The following is a 22,589-nucleotide window of genomic DNA, read 5'->3' as shown; positions in this document are numbered from 1 at the left end:
TTGTAAGACAAAAATAACGTGTTTCCCAAAATGTCCCATAATTTTTAAATTTTCCTCATGTCTAAATTCATAATTTTTTTTTGCTTTAAATGGACCTTTTTACCCTTCGCATATGTATAATTTCTCCGAATATGCAAATTTTCTCCCAAATATGTGATTATGCGAATTTTCTACAAAATATGAAAATATGAGAATTTCCTTACAAATATGTGAATTTTCCTTACAAATATGAGAAATTTCTCTTAAATTTGTGATTTTCTCTCAAATATATGAATATGCAAATTTTTTCTCAAATATATGAATTTTCTTTTAAATATACTATTTTTCTCTTAAATCTGTGATTTTCATCCTAACAAAGTAGATTCACACATCAAACATGTGCATCTTCTCCATTTCGCAACTCCCATGCTAAATTACTCTTCTTAAAATGTTATACCTCACTCCAGAATGAAGAAAATTCACATGATTAGTAGAAAATTCATATATATAGCGTAAAATTCACATATTTGAGAGAAAAATCACATACTTGGGAGAAAATTTACATATTTGAGAGAGAAAAATCACATACTTGGGAGAAAATTTACATATTTGAGAGGAAAAACACATATTTAAGAGAAAATTCACATATTCACATATTTGAGAGAAAATTTGCATACTTAGGAGAAAATTCGCATATTTAAGAGAAAATTAACATATTCACATATTTGAGAAAAAATTTGCACATTTGGGAGAAAAATACATATTTAAAAGAAAATTCACATATTCACACATTTGAGAGAAAAATTGCATATTTAGGAGAAAATTGACATATTCACATATTTGAGAGAAAATTTGCACATTTGAGAGAAAAACACATATTTAAAAGAAAATCTATATATTCACACATTTGAGAGAAAATTTGCATATTTAAGAGAAAATTCACATATTTATATATTTAAGAGAAAATTTACATATTTGGGAGAAAATTCACATATTCACGTATTTAAGAGAAAATTCTAATATCTGGAGGTTCACATGTGTGAACGGTAAAAAAGTTATTTCAAAGCTGAAAATTTGCAAATTTGAACATAAGGAGAATTTAAAAATTATGGGCCATATCTAAAAAATACATCATTTTTGTCGTACAATACGGCCATTTTCCATAAATAGAATGGGTTTTTCTCTATGCATTTCCAAACCTCTCTCTCTCTCTCTCCATACATTGAATATGGGGATTCGAAATAACAAATCCAAATCAAAACTCATTATAAACTAGATTTTACATTAAGAAAAGGATTAGATGTGAATGAAATTGGTCATGGTGGTTTTATGTTTGGATCTAGATCTAATCTAATTCAATTGCATGTCTTACATGTAAAACTCTTATTTCAAATCTTTATCATATATTGCAATATAAAAAATATTTAAATTCAACGTACCAGATTGGATCTAGTCAAATTTAGATTCATACTCAGACTCTATGCTAGTTTATTAGTTATCACGAGGAAAGAAAATATATCAAGTTAGTTGGATGTCCAGTATAAATCTATTACTTTTATATTGTAAACATTCAAATTGGTATCAGTTGTTTGTAGTGTACATTATGTAATTCATGGATCAAATCTAGATCTAAGGTCCAATTTCAGATTTTGCAAAAGCTAATGTCAGATTTGGACTTTATATAGCCTTTAAAAAGATGACTTGCAAAGTTACAAATTTTTTTCTTTTGTTTATCCTGGGATATACTTTTGGCATGATTCATGTCAAAACCTTGACAATATTCATTTAAAGAATTTTTAGGCAAATATCAAACAACAAAATTTTATGGAAAATAGTTTCCACATTAGATTCCAATTAAAATACACCAGATTTGTGTCAATGGAATTTGCTGATTTCATTTTATAAAACTTGTAATTTATTTCCCAAGTAAAAATACCAAATGAAAATAAAACTGACATTTGTGATATTTTAAAGAAACATATATGTCTCACGAACAAACCTACTGAGATTCAAACTTTATACGATCATTTAGACAATCACTTTTATGCAAAACCACAAATAGAATGAAACAAACCACAAGATAAGGAGAACATAGGAGAGGACACAAAATTTACATGGTCGAGCACTAAGGCCTAGGTCCATAGCCGATGGAGAAAAACCTACTAACAAAATATAAGAAAATATAATTGTGAGGTATAGAGATCTCAAAACCTTAATCCCTAATTCATCCAATAACTCTCATGCGCAACTCTAAAAGTGGGGGCAATATATGTAACCAAGGGCCCAAAATCTAAACCCTTCGCGACTACCGCAATCTTCATTGAAAAATTTCATTACATGGTCTCTAAAATATTTTCAAATATGGCCATGGATCAAAACAAGTTCAAGATTCAAGACACCCACAACACCCATTTTATTTTTCTAAGGTAAATAAGAAAAAACATCACTCTCTAACTTATTTCGTGAAGAACCTGAAGTCACACTTGCCCATCAGGGAGAACAACTAACTTCAGCCTCACAGCAAATGATGCGCACATGTGGGTTTTGAACTCGTGATGACCTGTAAACTGCTCCAACAATATGAGGCCCTTCAAGATTTTTGTAATTCTTATATGTTGCCTAAACTATCTTATGAAAGCATCTCTCAAAGTTGCTCATTAGAGGCATCCCTCCTACTCCTGATTGAGTGCCCGATCGACATCTCCATTAGCAAGGTGAAGTAAAAGGTTCCCTGGGAGTTGAGAGGGGAAGAGTTTACGCTGATAGAAATCAACCACAAGTATGGCAAGCTAAGACCAGTATGGCCAGGTCTCCAATCACATACAATTTCAGGAGTGCAAATTTGAGTGACCATGTTCAATAAGAGTAACTAGTAAGATTAAGAAATCATTGCTATGTTGGAACAATTGGTGACCAAAAAGAGGATTTAGGAAAATCGAGATCCCAATCCTAGAGGCATGTTCATAGGATTACTATCTTTAGAACTTCAATTGCCCCACTTCAGAAATTCTGAAGATATGAAAAGGGTTTTTCACAGCTGAGTTGTCAGGATACAACTAGGCTTGAACCTCAAGAGAGTCACTGCTTTGCAAGATTAGGTGACCTCTCCCACACTTGAACTTGGCAAGCCAAATCGTGAACAAAAGAATAGAAAGAGAGAAAGCTTGAGAATTAAAAAATTTGATGATCCAAAAGACGAAAAATGAAGAAATATATAGACTTTAAGAAGGCCAAAACATTTTTGTGATAAATGAAATTAAAGGCCATAAATTCAACGGTTTAAAAATTGGATGAAAAAGACCCTGAACGGTCACCCGCCTTTGACTAATGATCAAGGACTTCCAAAACCGTTCAACAGTCACAATGCCCCATAAACGCTATATAAATGCATTTTTAAAGTCTTTCAAACTGTCAAACCATTCAAAAAATGAAAAGTCAAAAGATGGCTTGGTCAAAACAGACCTCAACACCTCACATGCGTCTCGCACCGCTGTGAGCGTGCAAAGTGCAAAGTAGTTCATCAAAACACCATATTGTTCCTCAAGCGCCCTTGCACATACACACTCACATGCATGTGCGTGAACGACTTGTCTGTTCCTTAGCAAAGCGCAACAACGTCTGCAAGTCACCCTAACACACAGGTTTTATCAAAGTAAAGAATGGAGAACAAACACTCTATTTAAACCACTAGAAAAATTTCACCCTCTTAAATATGAGACTAAATATTTTCAAAGCACTTTTGGTGGAAAACAATAAATCACCAAAAACTTTACAAAATATGTTATATTTTGAAACTTTTCCAACATGCTATTCACCTTGTTATCAAGTTGCGGTTGCAATCTTAGCATAGTGCCCATTTTGTAACCAACCTAGTTGGTGGAGAATTGAGATTAGGTGTGTTAAACCTAGATAATGGATCCAATGTGATCATAGGGTCTCACACTGAAATCCAAAGAGCCACACAATGGTGAGCTCGTAACTCACATAATGTGGGAATTAAAATCTCATTATAATGTATTGAATGAGATTAAAATTTCCATTCAAGGCTCATAAAATGGCCACCTAGGGAAGGACTATAAATCCCCGACCTATACACATTGCATGTCATGATCGAGCAGGAGCCCCTTTGAAGCAGGTTGTTTCTCACTTTTTTTCCATCTCCCTCTTCTTCTCTCTATTTTTTTCCTCCATCACTCTGTGCAAACCCCAATCTAAATTCTAACATTGGTATCAAAGCTTCAGTTATGGTGTACACAGACTCAACGTCAACCGCCACTAGAAGATCAGCAAGGACACAACCCTCACCGAAAAACCTAGGAACCGTCAGCAGTGCTGCTTGAGGTTATTGACTGCAGAGGGTTGACTTTGCCTGATAGCCCTTATTGCTAGTGTGAGCTGGCAAGAAGAAGAAAAAATGGTATAAAAGGACCTTCGTCGGCCACTGATACACCCCAGCTACCTTGAGGGCTATTTGCTTAAGAGGATGGAGGAAGAAGGGGAGAACTTATGAGCGGCCGCTCGCGATGGTGATTGCAACAAGGTGGAATAGTTGGTGGGGAGCATCATAGACGTCTCCCATGTTGATAGGAACGACCTCACCCCTCTCATGCAAGCTGCCATGAACAGATACGCTCATGTCGTCAAGATCTTGCTTAGATCAGGAGTGCTCTGGAACTCCCCCAAACTTTCCCTAGCTTCTCTCAAGTCTCTCCCCTCTGTCCCTTGCCCTACCATGTCCGCCCATGGCCATGGCGACACACTATCTAAGGCTAGACCTGAGTTGCAGGAAGATCTCGATCGTCGTTCTGAGCCTCGACACTGACTCTATAGTGGCAATGGCAGACTCGATGGAGCTAGAGTACATGGTCAAAGTAAACAGGGTACCCCACTGCAAGAACTTTTGGGCCACTGACATCACCATGAGGATTGGCCACAACCTGGGGTTCAGGCTCTCTAGCAACTAGGTCTCTCACTTGGAGGTCGATGTCGAGGAGGAGGCATTGCGTCCCCCACACTATCAATGGATCAACATCCCCTTCTTCAAATGCTCTGAGAGGAGAGAAATTTGCATCGAAGGTTTGCAATCTTCACCACCAGAGACGACGATGCTACAAATGAAGATGATATATCGAAGGCTTACAATCTTCACCAAAAAGTTTGGCGGGAGTATTAACTACAACCTAAAGCCGTACTTAAAAGTCAATGGGTCATAGTTAAAGATCTTAGGACCGATTATTAGCTACAACTTTTTATTAAACAAAAGTTAAAAATTGCATTAAAAATCCATTCATGTCAACATTTTTGAGAAACTGCTTTAAATTAAAAAATAAAGATAAAATCACATATTTCAAGCTCTTCCCTGAGTTTTCAGTGTTTTGATTAGTTTAAAACTTTTTAATTGGTAGTTTAATTAGCTTAGGAATTGTTATTTAATATTCTAGTTGGTTTAGAAGTTGTTTTTATGAAACATGTTTTTAGAGGAGAGAAGTTTTTAGAACTTCTGAAATTTAGTTAGACTTTTTAGAAATTTTAGTTTTGACCTAATGTTTTTAATATAAATAGTATTATTTCAACAGAGGGGTCATCTTTCCCCTTGAATTTCACGCAGCTCTGTCTCCCTATCTCTCTTCTCTTCTTCCCCCATTTTACTCTTGGTCGGTTCCTCCCTTGGTTCTTCTTTCCCTCTTTATTTCATCTGGATTCTAATCCTTGCTTTTGCCAGCTCCTTCTTGTCCCCATCGTCGAAGCTACATGCAGCCCGGAGAAAGACCATATTCTTCTTCTCAACCTCTCTGTCAGAGTCAGACCGTGAGGTTTGCCTCTTCTCTTTACGTTTAAGTGCATAGACTAGATTCTTTGTTTTGTTTTCATTCATCGAATGCATATATTGTGATTTCTTAAGCATTGCTTACATCATATTTTATCTTTTGCACGTGCATAGCATCCAATGTAAATTGTGATTTAACATAGTATAAGATTTAATTTTCTGCAATAGTTAGTGTATAAATCAGTACTTGTCTTAGGGTAGTTTTGTTTAAGTTCTTTCTGATTGGATTACACATAACGTCAGAGCTGGTTATAATAACACACGATCTGCATGATTTCTTAAGATCACACAGATCTGTGTGGACGCAAGACCTGCGTGGGTTTGTATTATCCCAAGACTCAGTTTGGGAACTGCAGCAATAAACAAGTTACAAAATACTTCTTAACTCGCAAGCCATGCGTTCTTACAGATTTAACATTTTTATGCGATCTGCTGTTTGCTGCCTCCCTTAATCAGCCCGTCAATCTGCAACCAGTTAGAACATGCATAGTTAAGCTGCGAAATAAAGTAGTTCTGAGTACAACCGACCATAGAAACTCAGTATATCAGCATGCGGATTGATATAGCATCTCACGTTATGGCACTAACATTCTGGGTATTAACGTAAATTACAGTTTAACGTGATCAACGTTAATGTGAGATAGTCATTCAGCAACGTGATTCAATTCGAGTTAATTACATTAGTCGTAGGTTAGTTCATACATTAGTTAGGATTGAGTTAACTATTAAACTACTCATAACTTGATTAAGTGTCATTTTTGCATTAGCCGTAGTTTAGTTTTGTTTATCAGCAAGGTTATTCAATATTTTATCTTTACGGTAGCTAGAATAGGTAAATTTATTTTAGTTTTGTTAGTAGTTGAGTAGTTAACATCTCTTGTTATCTAGATTCAGTTAGATTGACTTTATTTATTTTGAAAGTAGTTAGACTTAGTGTGAGGTTTTTTTTCTATGTCACACTTTGCTTAAAATAAAATTATTAATTTGTGTTAGTTAACTTAATGCTATTCAAGTTTTTCTTTATAATAAGTTTGTTTAATAGTTGTTTAGTTTGTTTTCCAACTAGTTAAATTGATTCATAGTTGTTATTAAGTTAGTTTGTTAATTAGTTTCATAATTTGTTATTAGTTTGTTACATTAGTTAATTTCTTTATTGTTATTTAGTTAGTGAGTTTGTTATTTTGTCATTTAGTGATTTAGTTTGTTACATGATAGTTATTTGTTACAAGTTTGTTATAAGTTGTTAGGTTAGTTTCTTGATTTTCTTGTTTAGAATATCAGATTTTGGTATTGTTTATGTGCTTTATTCTGCTCGTTTTGTATTTTTGTTTTGCAGGAAAGCGGTCGGACGTGTGATAGGTCGTCAAAAGGTCCTCTCAAAAAGCCTTTTGAGCCCTAAAAGAGCCCTCAGCAGAGCCAAAACCTTTTAAGAGTGAAAAACTAAAAGCCTTTAATAGTAACTCTGAGGTTCAAGTAAGGTAGATGCATTGTAAGGGACTAGAACTCAAGCAGTGAAGACACTTTTCTCTTTTCTTTTATCTTAGGTTTATTTAATTCATTAATTTGGGTCTATAATAAAACTATTTATTATTCTTTTTGAGACCTCTGCAAGAGGGTAACACATTGTAATTGTTAATTATTTTCATTTATTTTTATTTTAAAGTCAATAAAGCTTGTCCTTCTGTGAAATACAAAGTTTTCTCCTGTTCCCTGAGTTTGACCTGGATCTCACCCTAGTGTGAGCCAATTTTTTTATTACTTAGTGGCTGGGTTTCACAAAATGTGTTTATCAAAAATATATCTTTAAAAATTTATTTCATAAAACTTACACCAGTGTCTTAAATTTTCAAAGAGACACCTTGCTTGATGAAAGGATGCAACTTTATGTCTCTTTTAAATTTACCAAAAGGTATTGGGTTTCTTTTAAAAAGGTGCAACCTTTTTAAGGGACATGGTATGTTTCTTTTTGGGCTCTATATAAACTCCTCATCCTTCTTGTGTTGAACATGCAATCTCATCTCATTTGCTTAATAAAATATTATTATTTTTTTAGTGCATTCGTGTGTAAGTGTAAGAAAAACTTTTAAGTTCCTCTTCTTCTCAACCTTATTTTTTGTGGCTATAGCCATATTTCATTGCATCAATTAGGGTATTCAAAACCCAACAAGTGGTATCAAGAGCCAGGTTGAAGGAGACCACACTTACATCAAAATCATGGCAGAAAATTTGAATAACTTTGGTGCCAATATCTCCCAAATCCAAGTGCCCATGTTTGATGGTGGAGGCTATAATTTTTGGAGTCTTAAAATGAAGACTCTATTCGCCTCACAAGAGCTTTGGGAGATTATCCATAGCGATTACGAAGAATCAACTAATGATGCAATTTTTGCATCATGGACTGCTCCAAAACAAAAAGAATTTAAGGATAACAAGAAGAAGGATGCAAAAGCACTTCTATATATCCAACTTGGGGTAAGCAATGCTATCTTTTCCCAAATTATGATAACAACTTCATCCAAAGAAGCCTAGGATATTTTAAAGAATGAATTTCAAGGCTCGAAAAAGATTATCTCTATCAAGCTGCAAGCATTGCAGAGAGATTTTGATACATTGTCTATGAAAGATAATGAATCCATTCAAAAGTTTTTTACTAGAGTTGTTGGGATTATCAATCAAATAAGGAGCTATGGCGATAAAATTAAGGAGAAAAAAATAGTTGAACATTTTTTAAGAAGTTTGTCGTCAAAGTACGATTATGTCATAGCAGCCATAGAAGAGTCAAAAAATCTATCAACTCTATCATTACAAGAATTGATGGGATCTCTCGAGGCATATGAGAAGCGGATTGTAAGGACTGAATCTCAAGTGATTGATCATGCACTCCAAACAAAGCTCAATATAGATAAAGAAAAAAAAGGCTTCAAAAGAAGACCTCATTTTTCAAAAGAAAGAAATCAAAAGTTTCTCAAAGGTCACAGCAAAGGAAAAAATTATTCTAGTCAACCAAGGCAATTTAAGCAATAAAAAAAATACAACCATGTCTGCAAAAAATCTGGGCATGAGTCTAGAGAATGTTGATTCAAATGTACAAGATGTCGAATACCAAATCACTCTCAAAAGGACTGTTGGTTTCAAGAAAAACATGAAGCCAATTTCTCAAAAAATGAAGATGGGAAAAATCAAATTGTCTTCTCTTGAATGAACGTTGAGTAAGAACCAAATGATATATGGTATGTAGATAATGGTTGTAGCAATCACATGACTGAAAATAAAAAGTGTTTCGTTAAACCTGATGAAAGTATCACCTCCAAAGTAAGAGTGGGAGACAAAAAATCTTAAAATGTTAAAGGCAAAAGAGTCATAGCAGTCAAAACTAAATCAAGTCAGACCAAACTCATCCATAATATTTTTTATGTACCTAGTTTAGCATAGAACTTGTTAAGTGTTGGTCAACTGATGAAAAAGGGGTACTTAGTAAACTTTAATAATGACAAATATACTATTATTGACAAAAATAGTCAGTAAACAATAGCCAAAGTGAAGATGGCTACAAATAAGGTCTTTCCCTTGACTATGAGTTCATGTGAAGGAAAAATACTAAAGGTTGAAAGTTTAGATATATCAAATCTTTGGCATTTAAGATTTGGACATTTAAATTATCAAAGTTTTAAATTATTGAAGCAAAAAAATATGGTGGTTGAGCTTCCTTATATCGATGGAGAAAATAAAATATGTGAAGGCTGTATATATGGCAAATTCCATGGACTTCCTTTCTCAAATTCATCTTGGAAGGCAAAGCATCTTCTTGAATTGGTTCGTGCAGACATTTGTGGACCGATGCGGACAGAATCTCATAATGGAAGAAAGTATTTTTTACTCTTCGTTGACGACTTCAGCAGAATGATGTGGATATACTTTCTCTAACAAAAGTCAGAAGCATTCTCCATTTTCAAAGAATTTAAAGCCTATGCAGAAAAGGAGAGCGGGTTCAAATTGAAAAGATTAAGGACTGATCGCGAAGGAGAATTTAGATCCAATGGATTTTGGAGCTATTGTAAAATCCAAGGCATCAAAAGGCAACTAAGTGCAGCAAAAATGCCATAATAAAATAGTGTCGTAGAGCGACGAAACCGCACTATTATTGAAATGGCAAGGAGCATGTTAAAAGGAAAGAATCTTCCAAACAGTTTTTGGGTCGAAGCCTTAACACAACAGTGTATATTTTGAATAGAGCTCCCACCAAGTCTATTCACAACAAAACTCAGTATAAGGCATGATACAAGCACAAACCAAAAGTAAGTCATTTTAAAGTTTTTTGTTGTATTGCTTATAGCAAAATTCTTTCTCAAAACAGAGAAAAAAATGATGAGAAGGGAGGAAAGTTTATTTTTATTGGTTATAGTGATACTTTAAAAGCATATCGCCTCGTTAACCCAAACACAAAGGAGTTGGTTATCTCAAGAGATGTAATTTTTGATGAAAAAAGTGAATGGGACTAGGGAACACGCTCAGTAGAAGCACCTCAAAGAGAGACAAATTTGACTATGCCAGATACTTCTATAAGCAAAGAACATATGGACTCAAGTAATTCAGAATCAGATACTCCTCATAGAAAGGTGAGATCTCTTGCAGATATATATGCTTCTTGTTATATGGCATTGTTTTCATTTGCCTCAAAATTATGAAGAATCCATCAAAGATGATATTTGGAAAACTACCATGAACGAAGAGATTTATGCAATTGAGAAAAACCATACATGGGAATTGGTAGATAGGCAAAAAAAAAAGATATAATTGGTCTAAAATGGATTTTTAAAACCAAATTCAATGAAGATGGGTCAATTTAAAAGCATAAAACCTGACTTGTAGCAAAAGGCTATTCTCAAAAATTTGGAGTAGACTTTAATGAAACTTTTGCTCTAGTTGTCAGAATGGAGACAATTCGAGTTGTGCTAGTCATCTCCATCGAGTTGAAAGTTCTGATATATCAGCTGGATGTAAAATGTGTTTTTCTTAATGGAAAACTCAAAGAAGATGCCTATATTGAGCAACCTCTTGGCTTTAAGAAGGAAGGACATGAAGAAAAAGTGTATAGGTTAAAGAAAGCCTTATATGGCTTAAAGCAAGCACCGCGAGCTTGAAATATGAAAATAGACTAAAATTTTTAAAAGAAAGAATTTCAAAGAAGCCCAAGTGAACCATCTCTATATGTAAAGAGAGATGGTGAAGATTTTCTAGCTGTTTGCTTATATGTGAATGATTTGATCTATGTTGGATAAAATACAAAAATGGTCGTTAAGTTTAAAGATGACATGATGAAGGAGTATGAAATGACAAATTTAGGAATTATGAAATATTTCCTTGGAATACAGGTCAAGCAGAAGAAAGGAAAAAAATTTATTTCTCAAGAAAAATATCTTGAAGAGTTGTTGAAAAAATCTAAAATGTTGAATTGTAAGTCGATGAGCACTCCAATGAGTGTTAATAAGAAGCTGGCAAAAAATGATGGTGCTAAAAAGGTGGATGTTTCTATGTATAGAAGCTTGGTCGGATCATTGATTTATCTTACTAACACAAGATCCAACATTGTAAATGTCGTTAGTCTTGTATCCAGGTTTATAAGTGAACCAAGCAAACTCTACCTTGCAGTAGCCAAAAGAATTTTGAAATATTTGCAAGGTACAAAAGTTTTTTGAATCAAATATGTTGCTGAAAACAACATTCAACTTGTGGGCTATACAGAAAGTGTTTGGTCAGAGTCACTTGATGATCGAAAAAGTACTTCAAGATATGTCTTTTGCCTGGGATCCAAAATCATATATTGGTCATCAAAGAAGCAAAATATAATTGCATTGTCGACTGCAGAGGCAGAATATATCATAGCTCCATAGCAGTAAGTGAGCAGTTTGGCTTAGAAGAATTCTTTTAGATTTACAGCAAAAGCTTGAAGGATCGACCATCATCAATTTTGACAACAAGTCTGCCATTGCGATGACGAAAAATCTATTCCGTTGCATCAATTAGGGTATTCAAAACCCAACATTTGGAAGGTGATGAAAACCTAGAGATGAGTTGATTGAAGCTTTGGTAGCATGGTCAAAGGTGCAGTTTAATAATAAACCCATTCAGCAAGCTTGGACAGTGTCATTTCAGCTAGCAATTTGTATAATTTGGGAGCTTTGTAATGACATTATATTTAGGGTCAAGAAGGTGAGAGTTGAGTTAGTGGTGGCTGAGATCTTAAACACAAGAGAACATATTCTTATATTCAAATTGGCTTTATGCCAATAGATGGCGACATCCCCATGCTAGGTGGGTGGTCCTATCTATTTTCATTCAGTTCCAGCGAGTGTGGAGATCTTAAACACATAAGAGAACATATTCTTATATTCATATTGCACCCGATCCGGACTCCATTGTACCCGGCCGGAGTCTGCCTAACCCCTGCTGGATTATCAATAAGAGAGAGAGAGAGAATTAAAAGGGTCATGAGTGCGTAAATAAGTGAGATTGTAGTGATTTTGTTTGCTGCAAGTAAAGTTTCATTTGTCATATAAAAAAGATAGGTTGGTGACCAGTAGACACAGAATTTAAAAAGCTGTCGACCGACGAAAAAGAAAACCAGTGTCAAATGCAGAGGAAAAAAAAAGAGAGCAGAGCAAAACAGGGCAGAACAGGTTTGAAATAAGTAGTAATTCAGGTGATTTCCTGTAATTTACACATGCTTCTAAAAGTAAATCTTCTTGCGCTGTGCATATTGGAACTTGGAAGGGTATCCCATCATATGTTTGTAATACCATCTCATCATAAGATAAGGCAAAATTCGCCGACGTGTCTTCTTTCATTTCTACCTCCTAAGTTCCTAACCTATGGGGACACTGAAATTTTTCTACCATACAAGTGGAGCATCCCGTTGGTTTATGGGACACTGAATTGTTAAAAGATCTTTTTGATGAAAAAAAAAAGTGAAGAAAAAGCAATGAGACGGATCACAAAGGGGAAAAAATATTGGGTTTGATCCAAACGTGACTCGTACCAAACCCTATAAGGTCAGGGTATTGGGATAAACAAGGAGCTCCCATTAGAATCCAGGTCAGACTCAAAGGGTCCAATTAATATATAGTTAAGGGTATGGTTTATGAAATTTCATACCAGACCCACCGTAGTGCTGACTAAGATCCACAAATTTTCAAAGTAATAGATTTAAAAAGTATTATTTTACCTAGTATGGTCCAAGTCTGGTTCATGTAATTTTTATAGGATCCAGGTATGGTTTCTCTCTTATAGTGGGTCCAATTGGACCCAGGTCCGAACCCAGTACCAGCATCTCAAATCAGATTTGGGTTTGGTCCCACCTAGCTCCTAACTAAACCTGACCCTTTACACCCCTAGTCAGGTGCAACGTGATTGCACACTTTATCACCCAAGTTAGTTTAAAAAAAAAGGTTCATCAAAATACTGAAGGAGCTAAGCAACCTCCAGTGAGATCATTCAAGTGATACCACGCCTTTGAGGGTCAACCAGCAACATTAATTATGCGCATTTATCACTCATTTTTCTTCTTTCCTCGCGGTCTTCGGACAACCAAAGCGAATATTCTTTTACTACTTTGGTGATAATCAGAGTAAACCACGAGTTCGTCCCAAGAGCGGCAAAGGTTATCTTAATGGGTCTGATGATGAAGAGATATATAGCAATTAGTCACATGAATAGAACAAGTTTATTTATGCAACATTTTTATAACTGAAGAATGATAATAGCAATAAATGAAGCTCATAAGTGGCTTCTAAACAAATTAATGAAAGAGAAAAATGAAAACCCCACAACATAGAAGAGAAAATTAATCGGATACATGATTAAATGGTCAAATATTCGTATTGTGTGTTGATTAAATCTTCTCCCATACTGCATAATCCTTCCCGGCTGCCACCATGCGAAATCCTGGAGGAATGAGGCCCCCAGCATCGAATCTCGACCCCATTTTTGTGATGACCTTCCCGTCAATCTTTGCCACATAGAGATCCTTCTCGGCCGCCAGTATTTCAATAGTGCTTCCAGGCTTAATCCCATTCTTAGCCCTAATCCCACTTAACATCTTAATCTCTTTCGCCAATCCCCAGTCGAAGTAGTGATCATAGAACTGCGCAAACCAATACAGGTACATCAACTCGCGGTCACTTTTTTTTTTCAACACGTAAAGATGTATGATATGAACTATAAATACCAGAGCAGCTAAATAATGATGTGATTCTATAGTAGTACTGTGTATACTCACAATGGAGGGTACGCCAGGGTGTGTAAGGATGTAAGCATAACCCTGCATCACCTTTTCTGCCGGGAAAGGCCAATAGTTCTGAGTGGATCCTGTGTCATGGTTGTCTATGAATGTCACAGCCTTCTCTGGAGAGATTCCTATGAGCCCAGAAGGTCTTCCTTGAGGGTCCTTCAACCTCCACAGCTCATCTTTCACAGCAGACTGCAGCACACCTTTGGTTGTGAAATCGAATGCCGTAGCGACTCCACCCGCACCCCTAGCCCAGTTGTCGAGCTCCCTCCTATGAGCATCCGGGCCTTGAACTGGGTCCGAGCCCAACGAACTCCACACCTCACCCACCACGAACTCTGGCAGGGCTCGCTGGATGTAGCCCCTTGTTATGTCTGTCGAGTAGCCTTTTGCGAAGTCGAGGCGCCACCCATCGAAGCCGACGTCGGTCTTGAGCCAAATGAGCCAGTCGGTCAGCTCCTTCTGCACCCTCTGGTTAAGGTGGTCGATGTCTGGAGCTGCTGCATAGGCATCTCCGGTGTCGTGGTTGCCAGTTCCATCGGAGTACTGGGTGTCATCCTTGCAGATGGACCAGGGACCCCAGTCGAGGCCGCCATCTCCCTTCCCTCCCTCGAATATGCACCACACTCCTCGGCCGTCCTTCTTGGCCGCCGTTCGGTGGTTGATGACTACATCCGCCAAGCACTTGATGTTTGATGCATGGAACGTCCTTATGAGGTCTCTCAGTTCAGCCCCTGTCCCATACCTTGAGGCATCAAGATCGTAATATCTCCCCGGGAGGTAACCTGCTTGATTCAATGAAGATTTTATATGAAATATACAAAAATAGCATGAGAAAACAGCGCGAACTTTCCTTTCGTGCTTTTCGTGGAAAAAACAAAAAGGAAAATGAATGACACAACTTAAAACTCACCTTCAGGAGAAGCCGACTGCGAGGGAGGGGGGAGCCACACATGAGTAACTCCAGCCTCTGCAATCTGAGGCACCGAGTTCTTGAGAACACGATACCATCCTTGTGTGTTCTTAGCCGACTGCCAATTGAACCCCTGAAAATCGACCAAAATAAAATGCACCATTAATCCCCGATTGCATGTTATGTGCATCGTCGTCTCTTGTAGGTTTGCTATCCATTGAATGAAGTGGCTGGACGGGCAGAGGCGCAGTATCATAAAGAGTGTTGGATCCGAGCTAGCTAGCATCAGCAATGTCATGGATAATAATAATATCTAGGGATGCACAACAAGCCGAGCTGGCTCGGGCTCCAATCAACGGCTAGATGGCTATTCTGGATGGCTAGGATTGAATGTATGATGGAACCCATCCTATTTCAAATGATGAGATCCCGGTTCCCCCATTCATATCGATGCCATTTTTATGAGATGGCCCATGTTTGGATCCCAACTCCACAAACAGAGGAGTCTGGGGTTTTAATAATTAATGAATCTAATCACCCCTTGCTTCAAACAAGAAGGTGCGTCGAAGGAAATAACTCCATGAACCACAAAAGTTTACTATCTTTGCCACCAAGATGCAAAAAATAAATTAAATGGTGCAAAAGTATTATTTGAGAAACATTCACATTTTTTACTACCGGAGAATATATATATATATATCCAAATTAACGTTTTAGACACTAAGTCGTACATTTCCCAGCGCAACGAAAACAAAAAAAATGCAGTCTAGCACACGGAGCTGACTTAATTAATTTACCTGAAAGAGAAGCTGGGCATAAGAAAACTGGAACAGTGGAAACATAAAAAGGAAGAGAACAGGAAAGAAGAAAGTGAGCAAGTGAGTCCTGCAGATGGAAGCCATTGAAAAAGGAAGCAGATCTGTTGAAGAGCTTTGATCTGCTCTTCTTTGCCCCCACCGTTGGCCTTTTATAACAATAAATGCATTTAATGCTATGGCCTGTGGTTGTAAACGACAATAGAGATAAGGAATGAACAATTCATAGGCCTCCATCTTGACGTTGGATTCAGTTACCATTAGCATACGTAGACCCCAGTATGCCAAGTCAGAGTCCATGGCTTCACCCTTATCAGTCTCAATCAGGCCCCAAGATGACGTTCATTTTGGCAACAGAGGAAATCATACAATGGGAACTCGACTGTTTCAGCATCCCTTGCCAACGGAAAACCAACAGCCCTTTGACATAACTAAAACAACTCGAAAACTTCCTTGGCCACCAAAGACTAATACGCCACAAGTGTTGGTTATGGAATATTTAATGCAAATGTATATGGTCGTTATAGGACAAATAAAATAAAACTGACTCTTCTTTTTCATGTCTACATTGCACTGAACATCAAACAGCCTAGCCTTCTTGAGCTGACTGCAACTTCTAGTTTGTGCATAAGCCGACTCTATCTTAATTTTGAGTGCTTAAATTTTATGCGTGCATGCTTACTTCATCTTCTTGTGGCTTCCTCTTGTGGGGCGTCTTATTCCCTTCTTGTCTACATACAGTAATACATATTAGTGCCAGAATGGCCAACAGTTATTTGGAGTGAAGCTATTGCTTTGCAAGATACTAACAACTAGAATAGGCAACCATGCATGACGGCCAATGTGTTTTAACATGTCAAAAAGTGAAGAAAGTATTCCCTAGGATAAAGTGTCTTAACTCAAAAACTATAGGGTGGAAAAAAATCTCATACTATATATCCAACTTTCCATGCAGGTCGCACAAATTTTTTCTTTGATATAGATCCACAAATAGGATATCTTTGGGTATTCAGTTATCTTATCAGACCTTGCTGGTCATGGATTGAGATTCAGATCAATATTTTATATAAAACTGGTATTGAAGAAGGATCATATTCTGACATATGATTCTTTGATCCTAGCCGTCCAACCAGAGGCCGAGCAAGAAATCCAAATCAGAGTGAAGGGGGGGAGAGTTTCACCCTGACCCAAACCCCTTTATTGGGGATTTTAGGGTTAAGATGGGCACTTGCCCATCCTGGCCAGTATGTGGCTCCCCCACTGCGTCCAACCAAATTCTTCCTGGCTGTCCACATTCTCAGCCATTCTTACATATGATCTTAGCCATCCAGATGCATTCAGTTGGATAGCTATAGGATTGGCATATGATGAGCAAAATCATACATCATCCTGATAGAATCCATTCTACTTTTTATTGCTTCCACATGTAAAATCTTGTTTCCAACCGTTTATTTACCAGTACTGATTCACTTCCGACCTCAATCTTTTGAATCTAAAGTATATCAAGAGCCAAATTTTATTCGACTTGTTAAAAGTTTAATTCATGCTTGCTTCTTTAATGGGTCCAACACATGGCTGCTACTTTGCTGATAAGGGGTTCAAGCTATCAGCTACATGGGTGTTTGGAGACGAACTTTTGAAGGGCTTCTGCAAGGTGGTCTCAGGAATACAAACAGCAGTGAATGACTGGTTTTATATGATGGTTTTTCTGTCTGGTTTCTGCTAAACAGGGTCTTACATTCTCTAACTGAATGTTATGCCCTGTTCTAACTCTGTTACTGCTCTGTTTTTGTTTTTTGTCTGTTCTTTTCTTTTTGGCTCTCTCTAATCTGGTTCACTGACAGTGACTCCTGGTTGTTACTGATGTAAATTTTCCCATTTTGAATTAAAAAAAAAAATTAGTTCATACATAAAGTAACCATGATCCAGCCTAAATATGAACCGTTTTCATGCACTTATCTTAATATGCAAGTGTGCAAGGTCAATCCCCAACTTGCATCAACGTGACCATCACAACATGCCTGATAGTCAAAGAGTTCCTAGCATGGGCATGGTTTCCTTTCTTACACTACAAGGAAAGGGCTTATTACCCTAGGATTTTTCTGCCGGTGGAGGTCTTTACCTGTGGAAAAAAACGCCGCTAAGTTCACCACTACAGCCCATCAGAATGGCTTTCAAAATATAAAAAATCAATGAGGCCACTTGTAAAAAGTATGTGTTAGAGTAACTATTTGTTTTTATCAAAAGATGGTAATATATTTTAGTTTTCTATTAGTTTATCTTTTGTTCATTGGATTAGTATTTTAATTTATTTATAAAACATTTATAATATTCTTTGTAGATTTTTTGAAAGATTGACTAATTAATTTGCTATTTATTTGTAAGATGTTTGTGAACCTTTCTCACATCTTGTTGAATGCATTTCAAGATAGAAACTTGAACTTGGTCACGTTGCATTATCAAAGTCGTGTTTTATGGGGCCTGAGGCGGAGGGAAAAAATGGGCCCCCTATTAATAGTAGGAGTTCGGGGGGCAGCGCCTCCGAATTTTTTTTAAAGAATCAAAGTTACAATAAAATTTGCATTCACATTAAACAAATATAATATTCCAAATATTTATATTATATTAAATAAAAATATATAAAATATTTATATAAACTACCTAAACAATACTCATTGGCCTTAAAAATGGGCCCCTAAATTTTTTTTGGGCCCAGGGACTCTGAGGCCCAAGCCTCATTGGCCTCTTTACAGGTCCGACTCTGTGCATTATAGTCTTTATATCAAATAAAACTAAATTTTAAAGTATACAGGCATGTTATTATGGTACTCTACACTTAAATAATTTTCTTTATTACTGAAAATATGTTAGTTTTAACCAAGGTTCCTAATTATGAAATCACACCTGTAATTTTTCAATTTTCTTTGCACTTGTTAGTATAATTTATTGTCATAGAATTTTTTGTTTTTTTACAGCGTATTTGTGCCCACCTTAATTTAAATTTATGGCTCCGCTACTGACCAAAACAAATGGGTGAAACAATTGTAACAATAAATTAATGCAAAGAAAATTTAAATTCAAACTCAATCAAACCAATTTAAATTCAAAGTCAAGAGAATTTTCTAATATTGAGTAGAAATTGAAGGCTAACAATCTTATAGTTGAGTTTTTCAGGAATTGTGGTTGTATTCATTGTAGTTGAATTCCTAAGGAGTGCAATCAAGTACCAAAAAACTTAGCTAAGCTAGGAATCTTGGTCTTTAGTACCATAACCAGATCATAGGTAGAGAAAATTATAATGAACAACATTGACCAATCACAACATTACCAGAATAGTCATGCCCAAATCAATTATGCTATGTTTCAAGTACTCACTAAAAGCTTATATATAACTGCAAATAAGAGAGAAAAATAGATGCACCCACACATATAAAACATACCTTGACACATGCAAGTGCATGCACTGTTATATAAAGTAGGACTTACATGCTAACCAAACTTAGTTTTGGATATGAAATGTGATATAAAATCAAATTAACATAGACTTAGCCAGCAGCCCAGAAATCTGAACCAAAACTAATCCATTGACATCACCAATTCAATTGGACTGCAACTGCAGCCTAAAATCAAATGAGACCTAGGCTAGACCCAAGCCTATTAAGAACATGTCTAGTTTGGTCTAGGAATGATAAGACCTAAGCTCAACCCAATCTCATTAAGACCCAAGATGAGCTAGCATTACCTTCCATCTTCTAACCATGATGTCCTAAATAATCCATTTATAGAGATGACATAATACAATTCCATATTATGTTAGCATTAAATAGTTAAAATCCATTCACGTCATAGAATTGTATGGTAATTCCTATCTCTAACTAAGTAATAGCAAAACCAAAAGGCAAATGAAACATGCGTCCAACAAATTTTACAATTGCCATTTAAACCACCAAAACATGCTGAAATCAAACATTTGAGTTCATAAAAGAAGCATATGTTAAAACAGTCTCTCATGCACATGATCCATCCACTAGCAACCAAAAAATAATCAAGCAAATTTGTTTTAAACCCCAACCTTCCCATCAAAAGTAATCAATTTACAACTAAAGAATATTCAACCCTATGTATGTACAACAATTTCCAATATATTTTATCAAAGCATAGCAACCAAAGGCCTTACAAAAAATAAAATAATGAGACCAAAATTGGTGTTTGTCCACTTGTTTCAAGTTAAATTGATGTGTTGTTTATTATTTGATAAACTCATAATCTAACGCAAAGATGCAAAATAAGTCTAAAAACTCCAGTACCCCCTTTCCTCCGCCATAACAAAAAAACCACACAACACCAAAACTACAAGATCAAAACTCAAGAAAAAGCATAAAATTGTACCTCCAAAGTGCAATGGCCCCAACTTGTCAACTCTTCGATGAACTCCTCCGCAGATCATGCAAAGCAATGCCAAAACCTCCAAAGAAACTGAAGCAAGAACGAATGCAAGCAGAAGCAAAACACCAGGGATGCATCTCTGGCCACCTTCGCTTTCTGTAGTGATATATTAGAGGTGCATGATACCATGAGGTAGCGTTTTGACTCGTCTGACACGTTAATGCAAAGTTTTGTCCAGAATGCATCGACTCACGTGCATGTCCCTCAAACTCAAAATATGCCATGCGGGAACAGAGAGGTCCCCGCAAAGACTGCTTTGTTCCCCGTTTCAAATGTGATACAAGCCTGTGCGGGGCCATGGTGTCTATGTAACGGCCTCATCTCATACTCGTTAAAAAGTCTTAATTTTTTATTTTTATTTTTATAATTACGAAAAACACTCTCAGAAACCAAGGGTCCTTACAGTTCTAACATAACCATAACCACAAGGGATCTTACACCCATCATCCAAACCATAGCAAGCCAACTTTATTAATTTAGAAATAATAGTCATGAGACAAATACAAAATATCAGAGTGCATAAAAATTAAATTAAAAAAAAGAACCATGTTGTCCAAGAGAGTCGGTCAAGTAGTCATGTAGTCCCCTCGTGACTTCTCTCAAGAGCAAGTCTCCTCACTGAGCCTCTGAGGCTGTAAAAAATACAAAAGTAGGTGTATCAAAATCCAAAAAATTTTGTATATAAATTCCTCTAATGAAACAAATAAGCATAAGGAATACAAATAAGATTCATGCAATAATTTAGAGGGATACTACTAGAACAATTTTCATAATTTAATAAGCAGTAAATATACTCGGCATGCAACAGGATGCAATATTATGAAATCAACTATGCATCATAAAGAAACAAGTAAGCATGCATGATCTAATGCATAACTAGAAAATACATGATGTCAGTGCACATGCATAAATAAATTATTATCTTTAATAAGTTCTCTTATTATATGCATGTCCCTATTAGGATGCACATAACTTAAGTTTCTCTTTTTATTACTATTACCCGTAGATACACCAAATGGATAAAAATTCTCGAGGTCAAGTAGAGTTCTCAAGGCAATTTAGCACGCAAGTTCTATTTTATTACTGGGTTTCAAACTTAGCCCTCGACCGAATCAACCTTCAGAATATTAGACCTTCACATCTAATGTTGGGACACCAGGGACCTCAACATCCATAAATGTCACTTTCTTGGTATACCAAAACAACAGTTGTGTCTACACACCACCCCTAGGTAAAGTAGTGGATTCTCCCTAAAATCATGGGCAGGAGAAAGAACCTCAATATCGGGTTCAGGGGTAACAACAACGCACATGAAGTTTTTGTATCCTCACGGCTCTCCAAAACCGTAACTCTAAGAGTCTCATTCTAACGACGGGATATCTCAAAACGTATATTACACTATTCTCTTTTTTTATCTTTTTATTAATAGCCATTTCATTAATTTGCAATTCAATCTGCCAAAATTTGTAACACAAGTTCGCATATTCAAATGCAAGACTCATCACGGAACCATAACCTGCAAAAAATATAAAACAATGCAATATAGTGTAACAATATCAATATGACTTTTACGATGCTTTAAAATAAGTAAAGAAGGAGCAATCCATGCTCGAGGCTCACACAGCCCACAATGATCTATTATTTGATCAACAATGCATCATATGCAAAAATCATGACAACATGCCATCTATAATAGAGCATGCACCCAATAAGCAACTTCTATCATAAATAAAGTTCTATTTTACTATGAAAATAGACATATACACAATTTCTTTTTTACCAGACGCAGAGAATTAAAAATACATCCCATAAAGAGGATTTGTAAATCCCCAACCATGTACTTTAGAGTGAATATTCAGATTCACTCTTTTTCCATGGATTTTCATCAAAATATTACATGGAAATCCAGTCTATATTCAATTTCTCACTTGAATCAAGAAAGAAAACTCATACCTTAACTGTGAATCAAAAAGAAATATGGATTTGATGGTGAAAACGTCAGAATGGCTGGAGATCAATGGATCTCCCTCTTTTTCCTTCTCTCTTTCTCTCTCTTTTCTCTTTTCATCCCTTTCTCTTCCTCTCTCTTTTCTATTTTCTTTCTTTTTTTTTGTTTAAGTAGACCAAAAGGAGGGTGACCCCCCCTCTTCTCCATCCCCTTCTAGATGGTCTGGAGATGGAGGGTTTCCAAATTTTGAGACTCACCCTCTAGTTTCCAAAAATTTCAAAACTCTCATATGTTGACTTTTTCAAAATTTCCAATTTTTAAAAGTCTTTCTAAAACTTTATTTAGCCTACTTAGGCATGTATAAGGACTCTTTTAAG

General features: G+C 36.1%; 1 protein-coding gene across 1 annotated transcript; it reads right to left on the bottom strand.

Moving 5' to 3' along the window:
* Nucleotides 1-13,694: 13,694 nt before the first annotated feature.
* LOC149846008 (alpha-amylase-like) lies at nucleotides 13,695-20,563 on the bottom strand. The gene is made up of 6 exons (XM_089990191.1): nucleotides 20,458-20,563; nucleotides 20,296-20,360; nucleotides 15,801-15,827; nucleotides 15,004-15,136; nucleotides 14,082-14,875; nucleotides 13,695-13,946 (listed from the first exon to the last, which is right to left on the bottom strand). The coding sequence occupies exons 1-6, from the start codon at nucleotides 20,561-20,563 to the stop codon at nucleotides 13,695-13,697; spliced, it is 1,377 nt and encodes a 458-aa protein (XP_089846317.1).
* Nucleotides 20,564-22,589: the final 2,026 nt, after the last annotated feature.

This window comes from Nuphar pumila, chromosome 2 (genome assembly GCF_984573655.1).
Source record: "Nuphar pumila chromosome 2, dmNupPumi1.hap1.1, whole genome shotgun sequence".
Lineage (NCBI taxonomy): Eukaryota > Viridiplantae > Streptophyta > Magnoliopsida > Nymphaeales > Nymphaeaceae > Nuphar > Nuphar pumila.
The sequence above is the reverse complement of the archived record's forward strand: the minus strand, read 5'-3'. Positions and strand labels throughout refer to the sequence as shown.

What these genes read in the sequence shown, in the direction of transcription:
- LOC149846008 (XM_089990191.1), bottom strand. Translation starts at nt 20,563, where the DNA reads ATGGCCCCGCACAGGCTTGTATCACATTTGAAACGGGGAACAAAGCAG. An exon ending in TTGCATTCGTTCTTGCTTCA is followed by an intron (nt 15,828 to 20,295) that starts GTTTCTTTGGAG and finishes CCACTGTTCCAG; the next exon opens with TTTTCTTATGCCCAGCTTCT. An exon ending in ACCCTGGCGTACCCTCCATT is followed by an intron (nt 13,947 to 14,081) that starts GTGAGTATACAC and finishes TGGTTTGCGCAG; the next exon opens with TTCTATGATCACTACTTCGA.